Source organism: Triplophysa dalaica, chromosome 11, assembly GCF_015846415.1.
Source record: "Triplophysa dalaica isolate WHDGS20190420 chromosome 11, ASM1584641v1, whole genome shotgun sequence".
Lineage (NCBI taxonomy): Eukaryota > Metazoa > Chordata > Actinopteri > Cypriniformes > Nemacheilidae > Triplophysa > Triplophysa dalaica.
This window is the reverse complement of record NC_079552.1, coordinates 13,916,247-13,930,949: the sequence shown is the minus strand read 5'-3', so window position 1 is coordinate 13,930,949 and position 14,703 is coordinate 13,916,247. Positions and strand designations below refer to the sequence as shown.

The window sequence follows — 14,703 nt, the reverse complement described above, 5'->3', positions numbered from 1 at the left end:
TTGAAGAAAAACTTATCTAGCACTCTGTTTTTAGAAGAAAAGGAAAAAAGATCTCGGAAAATGCACTCTGATTCAATAACAGCATGTTTAAATCTAATCTAAATACTAAGCACTGACATGAGTTCACATTGCAAGCAACTTATTGCCAAAATACACAGTTCACTGCACTCTCAAAATGGATCCTCACTGTTATCTGCAGCAGATGGTTTCTGTTCTTCCTGTGTAGCTTCACCTTAATGCTCCTATCTTCAAAGTCTCTCTAGAAATATACAGGAACCAACCTATTATCCTATTATCCTATTACTTGCCATATAGTTCATTCGACTTCTGATGTTCAGGTCATCGCAATATATAGCTAATTGGCATTATATTACATTTATGCATTTGGCAGATACTTTTATTCAAAGCGACTTACACTGCATTTCCTTGCTGTTAGCTATTCAGTCTTTTACATATCCTGTGCGGAAAATTAAGCCATTCTCCAACAAGACAGCTTCAGAAATTGTGTAATAACCCTCAGCTGGCACAAGCAATTCTCCAGAGTCCACTACCTTTACATCATCTTGAGTGATGCCTTTGTCAGACAGGACTAAAGCTTGGTAATGAGAGCATGTCTCCCAGATTTGAGACAATTGACATCCCGTCAAGCAAGCATAGTGATGCTGTTGCCATATGGTGTCTCTGGGGATTGCCCTATAAAATACAAATTGACAAGACATAACAGACCATCCATGGGAAGACAAAGACCTTATATGTGAAAACAAATGATATTCATGCTTATCACGACGTGCTTCAGAAAGTCTGAAATAAATGATCATCACCTTGTTTTCGACTGCAGGTGTCGCTGTTTTCCAAGACCATTTGCCACATTAAATACCAACAAACAGAAATGATTTATTTGGGGTTAGAGAACAGTAAGCAGTCAGTCCAAGCAGCAGAAACATATCTGGAGTGTACTCGACATATTAAGTTTTTTTAAGAAAAGTTTGTACATTTTGAGGCGTATGGAAATCTTGAAAGAATAGACAATGAGCCAAGCTGTTGCCTTGAATAGTGAATGCCAAAACCAAATAATACATAAAATACAACACTAGATTACTAGATTTGTACAATTAAATTAGCAAAAAAATATCTATTCATAGAAAACATGTATTCAGATAGTGGATCATTATACCTTACAAACAGATGAAAATGTCATAAAGATTGTAAACGCTTGTTAATGTGGCCGTAGAGCACTAAAAAAATACACATTATCGCATACGTCGTGGGGTGTGGCTAGACGGCTCGTGACGCAATCGACGCCCCGCCCCGCCCCGGGCGCCCCCAGCGTCCGCTCAGGTGTGCGCGCTGGAGGACCGTTGCAGACAGAGCTACAGATAGAGCTGAGGGGAACACGGTCATGTCAGACAGCGGGAATGTACAGTCGCAGGACGGAGGAGGATCCCACGGCGAGGAGACGACGAGCCGGGTGCCAACACCAAATGTGGGCAACAGAGTGACCGTGGTGCTCGGGGCTCAGTGGGGCGATGAAGGGAAAGGGAAGGTGGTGGACCTGCTGGCCCAGGACGCTGACATAGTCTGCAGATGTCAGGTAGTTCATGAGCACCATTTGATGTGCTTGAAAACACGTGTATCTAATGAGAACACGTTTCGTGTTAAATCTGATTACTTTAGCCTGAATTTCCCTTGGAAGGACAGCTAACGGTAACATTTCTGCTTGAATGGTCACTTGTGTGTATTGTGTAGTTTTGATGCGATGTCTACATCGTTGTTACAACACATTAAAGGGACATTCTCATATCAGGGATTTTACATTCATATCTGATCAATGAGGAGCCGACGGAGGCTGTTGTGATGGAGTACGCACTGTGATCGCTCGTGTATTGTGTTATTTCATTTAGCACTTGTTTGCTGGCTAGGGCTTGTTAGAAGCGGTTAGCTGCTGTTTTATTAAAGCGGAAATAGACGACCCGCCCACATTACAGCACATCCACAGCGCCAGCGCTCCACTTTCATTATATTCACAGACTTATGTCGATATTATTATAGAGCAGACATCGCCTTTCATTATAATGGAGGTGTTGAAGTTTAGCGGCGTCGCTAGCAGGTGTATATGGGCTGTTTGCTAATGTCACCTTGACTATTATGTTGCTGTATTGAAGCTGGCGTGATGACGAGCACAGGACGTTCAAATGTTGCCCTGAAACCTTAATAGATGACATTGAGTTTTGATTTAAGACACACACCCAGGTTTATTTCTGCAGGTAGAGTCAGTCAACTGTTTACAGAACTCCTTTGAAGTCTGTCATGCCTAAAGGTGATTTTGTTTGAACATTTACTTGCAGCAGCTATGTTTCATATTCAATAATACATTTTTATAAATGTATAATTCTGTTAAACGAATTGGGAAGTTCACACTGATAGATTGGGATTTACAGGGCTCGCAAACATATGGAAATTATTTGGAGTCGATTTGAAAGCACATTTTTTATTTCAAATATCATGTTTGTCATTATGTTACCATGTTTTTATTTTGTATTGTGTGTATAAAACAACTCAATTGCAGTTTGATTGATATTCATTTGAATGCACAATAAAAACATGATTTCTCGAAATTGTTAAACGGACGGTTCAGATAAAATAAAAATTCCGGCATCATTTACTCACCCTCTTGTCATATCAAACCTTTGACTTACTTTCTTCCGCAGAACACAAAAGAAGATATTTTGAAAAATGTCGTTTACTTGACCCCATTCACTTGGTTTTGTGTCCATACAATAAGTTAATGGGGTCCAGTGCAGTTGGGTTACCAACTTACTTAAAAATATCTTCTTTTGTGTTTTGCGGAAGAAACTCAACTTAACTTTATTTATATAGCGCTTTTTACAATTTTCATTGTTACAAAGCAGCTGTGCATATGAGACACATTGAATACAAGAAAAACAACTAAAAGCAACATATACCTTTAAAAACAAGAAAAATGTGAAAACAACAAAAGACAGACATACAAATGCTCCACACACACAATATGCATACATACATACACACATTGACATAGACGCACACACGCAAACACAATGGCACACACGCACAGTGAAAGAAAGTCTTAAAGGTTTGTAATGACAGGAGGGTGAGTAAATGATGCCAGAATTTTCATTTTTGGGTGAACTGTCACTTTATAACCAGATTTACCTGTTTTTGCAATTGATCTCTTCATTTGTAAAAATAGAAGAAATTGTTCTTGTAATGTCTAGAATTATATCCAAAATATATTGCAGACAATCTCTGTATAATTATGATTAGAAAAAGAAATTGGGATTAATGTTGGGAAATCGATGGAAAATATCCCTCAAAAGGTTTGGGAATCCTGTTAAAAAGACATAATGCTTCCTCACTATAAATAATCAGATGAGCAATTTTTTGGTGGATTTATGCTGTTATGATTAACCTGTTTTAAAAATCTAAAAGAATATTTATTGTTAAAACAGAGTAAACCTAATCTGCCCTTGCATGATTGCGACAAGGAAATGTTTAGGTTACATACAGTATGCCACCAACCATGTGTCAACACATCTCCCATAGCGTGTCAGAGAGAAACAGGTGTTATTGCATCAGTTACATATGACTTGCAGAGCTTGGCTGTCAATCATCATTTTAACTTTCTCTAAGTGGGGTTCAAAATGATAGGTGTAAAGTTATTCTATGCTTTATTCATTAGTTATATTCTGTAGAGAGGAGCTAATGAAAATGTGAAGGGTTGGTCTTGTTTTTCTCTTCTATTGAATGTAGACTGTCATGTTTAGGCATGCATAATTCCACTACATAATAGTAAGGTTAGTCATGAAGGGACAATGCAAATGATTTGTGTCATACTTCCACCAACGGTTATGTTTTTGTCATGCTACTGTTTAGTGAAGCTGGCTGCTTTACACCCCGTGTCACTATGCAGGCGTGGTATTGATAATAACAGGTTCACATTGCAAGGATTCTGTTTCAAGAAGTTTTAAGAAGTTACAACCTTCTGCCAAGGTTGTAACTGCATTCAAACAAGCCACTCTGTGCTGCAGACTGTCATGTGTGTGTTGTAGAAAGGGTTAGGACAGAAAGCAGATAGTGGTGGGCTTTTTATAAAAAGCGCTGCACTCAGCAGTCTGATTGGTTTTCCTTACGGGCAGATGGAATGGAAAAAGGTCCATAGTGCTGTTCCATGTCACGCCAGTTTGATATGTTAGAACCCTTAGGATTGAACGCCAGGCTGTTCAGTTTATAGTTAAATTTGTAGTTCAACTTAATTTATTTAAAAATCTTTCATCATTTACAACATGACGTTCCTTTGAAAATTCAGGAGTGTACTATAAAAGTCCATTCAAAGCAAACTGTGCCACTCTCTAAGCACTAAAATGACAGGCCATCTGTTGCTCAGGAGAGACGTTGCCTATCACTTAAATCTGACGTTTTGTATAAAGTTTACAAATAGGTTAATATGGTCTCAAATGTTCCACATTTACATGTATTATATTACTGATGGAAATATTAAAGAAGTGTCTTTTTAGCTTCATTTTTTTAATAACAACTTTATAGTATCACTCATTATGCTTAATGTATACAGTATTCCAATGTATGTGTGGTGGAGTCTCAGATTATTTTTAGCCATACATGTCAGACATTTCCAAATCCTTCGGGTCAACACACAGTGTTTAAGTATTTTAATTGTGTAATGTGCAGCAATTTATTTATCATTAAGTGCATGTGTGGTGCTAGTTGGTAGTTAACTTGGCATGTTAAGGCATTTAAAGAAGCAATCCAATCCACGCAAAACAAATATTACTTGTTTACGTGTCAACCCATCTAAAGTAAAAGTAACCTGCAATTTTATCAAACAAAGAGAGTGCAAAAGAGGCCAGAAATGCTGTATCAATTGTTACCAAAATAACTTTGCGCAGTAGAACAATGAAATATATACAGGTTTGTAACAACTTGTGGATTCGTACATGAGGCTTACCCCTTATCTTTTTACAGTTCAGGTAGTTTGTTTGGACAAAAAGAAATCGTTTTTTAAGTTAATTTTTATTGGCCGTGATAAGTGACACGGTGACAAATACAAAAAATCCATTTGTAAAACAAACATAAATGGTTTACAGGTCATGAATGTTTACTGTAAAGCACTTTGTGGCAGTCTAAAGGGCCGGGTATACTTGACTTTCCGCTTCTGTCAGGTGCACAAATGCGTCCGCAAAGCTTCTTGAGCATACTCAATCATGGATAGACAAGTTTGACACATGTACGTGCGCAGTACGTCAATGAGTGGACTCGGCTGATTAAGAAAAATTGTGTTGCGTGTACACGTTCCATCTGATCACGAAAATGATATAGCCCGCGAGGACAGCTGGGCTCTACTTTTGCCTTATATGGTATGACATTCATCTATAGTGCATTACTCTAAATGTCTTCCATGAAATTTTGTATGGCTAGCACTAGCAAGCAAATAACAAAGATAAATATTTATCAAATACCAAGGTATATCAAAATAATTGTAAACTCTCTCTCTTAGATATACACACTTTGTGTTCTATTTCTGAAAAAGTAACAAAACAACCTGAACATCATAACATTACATTCCCACCACAGGTGAAACAGATACTTTTAACCAATAGAAAAAAATATTGCTTGGTGAGCAATATGTGTTTGTTTAATTAGTCATAATTATTCGTTATCGTCAATTGTGTCTTAAAAACAGAATAATCAAAGTGAAACTACTTTTTCAAGATATCCCATTCTGCAGCTCCTTTTCTAATAATTTCTACTTGTTTTTCAGTGGAATTCATGTAAAAAAAATGTTTTTAAATGTATTTGTTTTGATGTTGTTATGTCAGTGAGTCATCATGTTTAACATGATCGATCGTAATCTCAATATTTGCCAAAATAATCATAATTATGATTTGCGTCATAATGGAGCAACCCCAGTGTCACTGTGCTTGATAAAGTAGTAACTGTTGTATCAATTCCTGTGTATAGTACGCCTTTGTCCTTCTTTCTCCTCAAGCAACCTCTGGGACAGATCACACATTTAGCCTGCCAGGTTTGGAATATTTTATCTGCCTCTGAAATCGCTTTCATATTCAGCCAAGCTTCTTGAATCAACTCCTTTTTTTCATCTGTATAGCTATTTTATAAACAAATTTCTTGATACAATTGTTGAAATTTGTTGGATTGCTCTTTATATTTTCAGTATCCCATTATGTATTGTTATAGAAAAAAACTTTAACAGATGTTGAATGAAATAAAATACGTATGTAAATTATTTAGAATGCGTGGACCTTAATATGTAACGAATCTCAACCCTTCACGCTTTTCAAGTTTCATATAGCAAAAGCCAGTGTGTTCATTTATTTCAATCTGTGTTTAGACCGCCCAGGCCGGGCTCTTTGACTCAAAAGAACCTTGTAATCGGATGCCATAATAGTAATGCTCGAGTGCCTCCCGCAACGCTTGTGTTCGCCGTAGGTATGGGAACATCGTAAATGGATCTGAAAAGGAAAGGCATTCACATACACATAGCACTTAATTGGTCAAAGGAGACCTATCCAGAAATAGCTGAAGCCTGTTCCTTGCTGGAGTAAAGACAGATTTATTAAGCACACCTTGAGAAGTGCCTCAGATGTGCTGTGAGGTCAGAGCTGAACGAGGCTATGTTGAAAGCTGACCCATGTGAGGACTCCAACCTGATGATTTTTAATGATGGCAGAGGCTAGAGTTTCACGTGTGTTGTGTGTTTAACTGCTCTGAGGTCACATGACAACAAAAATGCAGTTTGTGTTCTTTGTAATTTTTCAAAAGAATAAATAGACTTCCAACCAATGGAACTGTCTCTGTGTAAAGATTAACATATTAACTTTTTCATTACATTAAGTTTCAATTAAAACCGAGCCATATATAAGTTAATAAAAGGCTGCTGTTTTCCAGCTCAGTATGTTTTAGGGAAAATTCATGATTTGAGAAGTGATGTAACAAATTTTTTGGTCAATAGTCATAGTTGGACACGGTTTGTGGATTTCGATTTCGATTTCAATAAGGAAAAGAATGAACTTCATGGTTAACATCCCCTGCGTAATGTATCTACGTTTATGCATCTGGCAAACACTTTTATCCAAAGCAACTTAAGCTTTAGGCTAAAGACAGGGTGGTTCTCACTTTAAAGGCAAACATAAATGAATCAGTGCTTTAGTATGTGCTTTACATACTGTATTTGGAGTTTTCTATCTCAGTCACATGTTCAAGCACGTCTTTATCATTCAATAGAGGTTGATGTAAATGCTTCTTGCAATAAAGACCGTACAGCAAAGCTGCAAACCCTTTCAACGGCATACACTATTCATTTACTGTCTGATTTGTATGACTTCTTCTCAAGGTCTGATGGTTTCACTAGTCTTGTTGTTTCTCTCCCTATAGGGTGGCAACAATGCAGGACACACAGTTGTGGTTGATTCAGTTGAATATAATTTTCATCTTCTACCCAGTGGGATTATCAACCCCAATGTCACCGCCTTTATCGGTGAGTATGTGCAGTCATGATGCATTTGTCTAATATACTCTATATGCTATATGAACTTGTGTGTTGGTGAGTTTTGAGGATGCCACACCTTACGGATACAGTGCACTAACAGTGTCTGGATGCTGTCCAGCACGAGACTAATAATGTAAAGTGCAATCTATGCGGTTTATTTGCAAAGATCCAATTTTGCTAATGGACCTGACTGTGTTCTGCCAATTTAATGAATATTGCAGCAATATAGAGATTGTATGCGGTGTAGATGTCAGAAACAATGTGCTGGCCTATTTTTCATTTTTACTAATTACATTCTTTATCGTATTAGAAATGAGTTTGCTGAATAAATTTACTGTATGGTTGAATATTCAAGGTTACAGGCATGGACTGTATAAAATATGGACGTAGTGTCCGTGACGTCACCCTTAGGTTTCTGAGGATCTTTTTTAAGCCTAAAGTGGGAGGCTTAAAAAAGCCGCCGGTCGCCATCTTAGCAGCGCGTCAATGCGCGTCACTCCCGGATAATCGAAAATGGGCAAAGAGGTGGGACGTGGTCGGAGCTGAGGCGCCTGGTTGATGAAATAAGGTTCAATAAAAGGAAGGAAGGAGGCGGGAACCGGCAGACATTTAAATAAAGTTTTAATATAAATAATAACAGCCGGCGGCCCCTCACGGACGACCGCCGGCAAAATTATATAAATACAAATATAAATACAAACGTAAAACATGTTTGGGCCCGGTCCTCTCTCTTCGACGGTCCGGTCGCTCGTTTCTTTTATATGCTCCCAATCTCCTACGTGATTCGAGCCCGGTGTGCACACAGCTGGCGCTCATTCAGAATTACTCACCGGTCTCGAACCACGGTCTCGCCCCGCCTACTCTACTACACACTTGTCACTCAAGTGGTCACTCCCTTAATTATGCAGAATTTAAAGGCTCAAAGGGGTCATTTGACTTGGCTAAAACGAATATTATTGTTTGGTTACGATGTAATACGATGTGTATTCATAATTTAAGGTTAAAAAACGCTGTATTTTCCACATACCGTGCATGTTTGTATCTCCTCTTTGCTCCGCCTCCCTGAAAAGCGCTGATATTTTACAAAAAAGCGACGTGTGCTTTGATTGGCCAGGTCACTAGTGCGTAGTGATTGGTCGAATACTGCACGGAAATGTAACGCCTCTTCGAATATTCTGAACATTAGACTACGCCCACAACAATACAATGAGATTTACAAGACCGCCCACATTACTTGCGTGTAGTTTTGGGTGGTTTTAGAATTTACAATTTCACGTGTCTAATACATGCATGGGCAACTTAAAACACACAAAAGACAAAGAAAAACACATACTTTTGGTGAATGACTCCTTTAATATAAGTTAAACGGATGAGTTAAAAAAATTCACCCCCTCACAGTTGTCATGAAAGGCAAAATGTTTTTTTGCTATAAATTTGTGCATTTTAACATTGGGCTCCATTAATTTCTGCTCTCTTTTGGAGCCAGTCGATGAAATGCAGTGTAAGTTACTTCCGTGTTGGCTTCACTTGGTCTCAGGATATAGCCAACTAAATATTAGATAAATAATGTAACACTTTTACAACACCTGTGAGAAACAACTGTTGCTTCTTAACGTCTTCATATTAAATTTTAATGGGATGTGATGAGTGACAGTTCTCTGTGTGATCGCAGGCAACGGTGTAGTCATTCATCTGCCAGGCCTGTTTGAGGAGGCAGAGAAGAATATGTGCAGAGGAAAAGGTTCGTCTGTTTGCCTGTTAAAGCCCTCGGGCTGTATGTAGAGATTGAGGATTGATATGTGTCTAACAGTTCTTCTGTACTCAGGTCTGGAGGGATGGGAGAAGCGGCTGATCATCTCCGACCGGGCACACATTGGTAGGTTAAAGGCTCTATGAAATTTTAAATCCTGCTTTTGAGGAAATACCCCATCCTCATTTAATCAATCTTCAATCATAGCTGCGCAACAAAGCAGCAATGAAAATAACAACATTTGAAATTGAGTTCAATTTATAATTTTTTCGAACATATGGTTAAGATGCAATTGTATATTTTACCAAGTGTACTAATTGAAAACATTTGCATGGAAGGCAGAATTTGATGCAGTTTTAACCTAACTTTAAACAAATCTAGATTTTCTAAAGACATTCTATATTTTTATTGGGATTAAATGAGCCAGAACTCGCTTTTAAACATGGACATAATCAAAAGTCCTATTTAAGCTTTTTAAACAGCCTATTAGTGCTTTATGTTAAGAATAACAATTATGAGTTTGGTTTAGTCTGTTGTTGTAATTCTAGATTCTCAGCAGGGGTCACAATAGTGAATAGCCACTGTGTTTAACTGTAGGTACAACAAGCGTTGTCCTGGTCACCTGTTTAGGCCTGTTGGGTTTAGAGCACAGAGAGATGAGTTCCAGTACATTAGTGCTCTTTCTTGTAATGTATACACTCTCCTGTCCCTAGTGTTTGATTTCCATCAAGCTGTGGATGGAGTCCAAGAACAGGAGAGAGAACAGCAAGCTGGCAAAAAGTAAAATCTTGTTTTATGCACACGCAAAGATCAACACAGACACATCTTTTAACGTCTGTACTGTTTAACAAACATAAAGGTGGAGGGGTTTTCTTACCTCTTTTTAGGAACAGGCCACAGACAGACCACAGTTTTATCGATGCTTTGGATTTAGACACTTAAGATGTTTCAGATGGAGAGAGAAATGTTTCTAGCAATATTTCTGGCCCAGTTATACAGACACTGCTAATGTTAAGCCAACACTGTGTTTTAGTTAAATTAGGAGATTTAAGTTGCTTTTATAAAAATGCCTTAGATAAAAAATATTACCCTTGTGCATCTTGAGACAAAACAATGGCACTGGTATATTTTAAGATACAGTCAAACCAAAGATTATTCAGACATCATATATTTTTAATGGGTGTAGGACACTGTAGTTCATTTATGTAAGTTACGATAGCAAATTTAAGTCAATTTCAGTCAAATTCAACAGTGATTTATTATACCCAACAATTCTTCATACAGCATAAAATGGATAAAAATTTGTGACCAAATAATTCAGACACTTTGACCTGCCCAGTGTTTTTTTTTTGTTTAAAGCAACACTTTGTAAATTTTAGATTTTTTTTTTTTTAATAATTTCAGTGGGAGAACAACTCTTAACTTCTACCTGTGCAGCCTGAAAGTGGCTACAACCACACTCTGTAAGATCTGTGTTCATGTCGGTACACACAACCCCGCCCATCGCCTGCCTGCGGAAGAGTGCCATATGGTTTCCAAACAAAATCTTTGCATTCGCCGGTTTCATCAGTTTAGTCAACAAATTCAAATGTATTGTGCTGATAATGGGGAAGCTTATACAGCGACATTATTTACAACACTGGTAACAGACAATTGCGCTTATCAACCACATGGGGGAGACGTGAGCAAAAGTTTAATAGTGTGTCTTTAATTGTTAATGCAACCTATTAAACCACAGACTGAACAAAATAAAACATTGCTTGGTAATTGTTTGCCCTAAATTGGTATTATCTAATCGTGTACTTCAATTTATCAGCTGATAGCTATTCAACCTTATCCATTACACACCTTTCTATCAAAGTTATCTGACATTATCAAGATAAATTTGTTCTGACACAGTTTAACTCTGAGTTCTTGTCATATTAAACTGTGGTCATAAATAAACTGTGATGATGTGGAAATGTTAAAGGTGTCTGCATAATTTTTGGTTTGATGATTTGTCAGTGCCAGTTAAGTCAGTGCTGTTAAGACACCTCAGACATTTATTTTGATCTGGGGCCGACCTTTAGCCTTGTTCGTGAAATTTTTTAGTCTGTAGGTTTAAAGCTACAATGGGTAACTTTTGCCTCTCTATCACCATCCTGTTTAAAAATAAAATTACAGATTACTACATCTTTAGGTTTATCGAGAAACAATCGGCATTTATAAATGATTATTAAATGCTTGCCCTTGTAAATAGTGGTTTATAGTGTAACACTTGCTTAATTTATCAACAAATCTATGAAAGTATGAAAAATGAAACTTTAACGAAACTTGCTTTCGATTCTGTTCTAGCACACACCCTTTAACCAAGCATGGAAAGTTTTTCCTCTTTTAGCAGCTAATCTCTCTAAGGTGTGCGAACATCACGTCACAAGTGTCACACTTGTCTCTGCTTCTCCACCCAGTTTAGGAACAACTAAAAAGGGTATTGGACCTGTTTACTCTGCAAAAGCTGCTCGCAGTGGCCTGAGGATATGTGACCTTCTGGCTGACTTCCAAGAATTCTCTGAGAGGTAAGGGTGTGTTTACCTCAGCCACCTTACTCATCATCATACCCCATTTAATAGGCTTAAGGGAACCTTCCTCTCTGTTCAAACTGATCTTGACCATGTTACACCTAGCGTATAAAAACCGAAACTCCATATGTCGTTTTTCACAGGTTTAAAAACTTGGCCTCACAGTATAAGTCTATGTATCCCTCACTTGAGATTGATGTGGATGGAGAGCTGGAGAAACTCAGGGTAAAATCACATCAGCAAAATGAAGGGTTATATTGTATTTGTGTTAGATTAAAGTCAAGAGTTAGAAATTAAAGGAGGAGAAATGTCAATATTGAAATATTTTGAATTACAGCAAGTAAAGGATTTCTAAATATGTCTGCTTTTCTTTTTAGTCATATGTTGATAGGATAAAGCCCATGGTGAGAGATGGAGTCTTTTTTATGTACAAGGCACTTCATGGACCTCCCCAAAAAATTCTTGTGGAGGGTGCCAATGCTGCCCTTTTAGACATCGATTTCGGTGAGTAATGTACACACGTATATAGATGACACGTTCTTTCCACTGAGCATGTGTAATGTAAGATTATGCTATATGTGATATCATGCTGGTGCACACATAGCAAACCTTCTGCTTCAGTATATCAGTACATTACATTTATGCATTTGGGAGATGCTGTTATCCAAAGCGACTTGCATTGCATTGTATTATACATTTTGTTCTGACTATGTGTAATCCCCTGGGATCGATCCCTTTACCTTGGCATTGCTAGTGCCATGCTCTAACCACTGAGCCACAGGAAAGCTAGTTAAACTCAGCTTCACGACAGATGTGATGCTCTTGTTACAGGGACGTATCCTTTCGTAACCTCCTCAAACTGCACGGTCGGAGGGGTGTGTACGGGTCTGGGCATGCCCCCCTGGAACGTTGGTGAGGTATATGGCGTTGTCAAGGCCTATACCACAAGAGTCGGGATCGGTGCTTTCCCAACAGAACAGAGCAATGTAAGACGATCGCATAACTTCCTAATTTCTGTTTTGTTTCCACACTTTGTTATATTGTGAAAATTTGGGGCCTTTGCATCACAGTGATAATTAATGTATTCTATAGTAAATGCTATGAATGTCTCCATCTAGTGGGAAAATAGTGTTAAGCAACACAAAAGTTTTGAGATTGTGCATTTTATCAACACAGTAGATCATTTTTGTTGACAGTTTTTAAACGCATTACATCAGAAATTGAAGAGAAGTTTATTGACTTTATTCTACTCCTGTGTGCAGGATGTTGGAGAGCTTTTGCAGACAAGAGGCAAGGAAGTGGGCGTGACCACAGGTCGCAAAAGGAGATGCGGTTGGTTGGATCTGGTGCTTGTCAAATATGCCCACATGATTAATGGCTTTACAGCGTGAGTGTTCAGCTTTTTCTCTGTTTGTTGTGCTACAAAAATGTTGTTCTTCCACATTCGTTTTCATTTCTTTCTCTGTTTTCTCTTTAGTTTAGCTCTTACCAAACTAGACATCTTGGACACGCTTCAAGAGATCAAAGTTGGTGTGGAATATAAAGTAGATGGTGAACCCATCCCACATTTTCCAGGTAAGAAGCTCCTAGATTAGAACCTCACCAATAGATGCCACTAGATACTTTTAAGTTACATAAACGGCAACAGAATGTTACAATGCAATGGATATCATCGATATCAGCATCAAGAACGGCTGAAGGATCAATGCAAAATACTGTTGTTGAACAATATCGTACTTGTTCGCAGCAAACCAAGAGGTTTTACAAAAGGTTGACGTCCAATATGAGACTCTGCCCGGCTGGAATACGGACACATCTGCTGCCCGGACCTTCGAAGAGCTTCCAGAAAATGCTAGAAATTATGTTCTCTACATAGAGAAACGCTTGGGTGTGCCCGGTATGCCTTTTGACTTACATACTTTCGTAGGCTTATCAATGTGAAGCAGATTCAAATGAATCCTAATAATGTTTCCCCTCTTTAACCCCTCTTAGTAAAATGGATTGGTATTGGGAAGTCCAGAGAATCGATGATTCAACTCTTTTGAGATGCTGCTCGACCTGCGTGTAGCACCGGCTGATCCCTCTGGTTGGTGCTCTGGATTCATCAGGACCTTACAGTATGTGTGCCGGGGACATGATGCCTCACATTTCTCTTCTTCCACCTCACTACAGGTTCTCTGTGGCAAGAAGGTTGGATGCTCCATCATTCTGTGTGCTTCAGATATCATCTCGCAGCTCTTTGAAAGCCTAGATACTTTTAGTTGGCAGCACTGAAAGGTCTCTCATCTGTTCTGCATTATTTCTTCTCTAGTATGGGCATCTTGAGTTTTTAAGCTGTATATGTGCTACAAGAGTCAGGCGTCAGCAATGATGTATATTGTTGTTAAACTTTGTTAGATATCAGTTTTTCAAACGGGTTGAGTAAAATAATTACGTATACATGTTATATATTTTTCTTTTATCATACAAGAATCAACTGTTTTGCAATGTGTACTACTGTACTACACTTTGTCCTTGTTTTAATGGACTGTATGATTGATTTGTTCATGTATAAAAGCGGTTTTTAAAAGAGGGTTTGAATATTTCTTTACCATAAAAATTAATAGCTCGGCTTTTGGGATTTTAAATGAGATGTTAAATGCAATACTATAGTGTTATTTTATTTATAAAAAAGCAGTTTATCAAATCATTTTCAGATTTTAAATCACAATAAATACTAATATGAATAAACTTGTTCAATACATGGAAGCATGCAAGATGTTTCCATAGAGAAATGTAATATTGTGCATTTATATGAATGTATGGATAAAGTTTCTATTGTTCCCTAATAA

The 14,703-nt window shown here is 37.9% G+C and overlaps 1 protein-coding gene across 2 annotated transcripts; it reads left to right on the top strand.

Moving 5' to 3' along the window:
- Nucleotides 1–1,318: 1,318 nt before the first annotated feature.
- Nucleotides 1,319–14,703, top strand: adss2 (adenylosuccinate synthase 2). Of its 2 annotated transcripts, XM_056761019.1 has the most exons (14): nucleotides 1,319–1,591; nucleotides 7,450–7,552; nucleotides 9,237–9,305; nucleotides 9,390–9,440; nucleotides 10,028–10,094; nucleotides 11,762–11,869; nucleotides 12,016–12,097; nucleotides 12,250–12,376; nucleotides 12,704–12,858; nucleotides 13,135–13,259; nucleotides 13,350–13,447; nucleotides 13,620–13,769; nucleotides 13,865–13,958; nucleotides 14,045–14,703. In XM_056761019.1, the coding sequence occupies exons 1-13, from the start codon at nucleotides 1,400–1,402 to the stop codon at nucleotides 13,915–13,917; spliced, it is 1,380 nt and encodes a 459-aa protein (XP_056616997.1). In that variant the 5' UTR covers nucleotides 1,319–1,399; the 3' UTR covers nucleotides 13,918–13,958; nucleotides 14,045–14,703. The 2 variants fall into 2 exon arrangements, with proteins under 2 accessions (XP_056616997.1, XP_056616996.1); XM_056761018.1 differs by having other exon boundaries at nucleotides 13,865–14,703.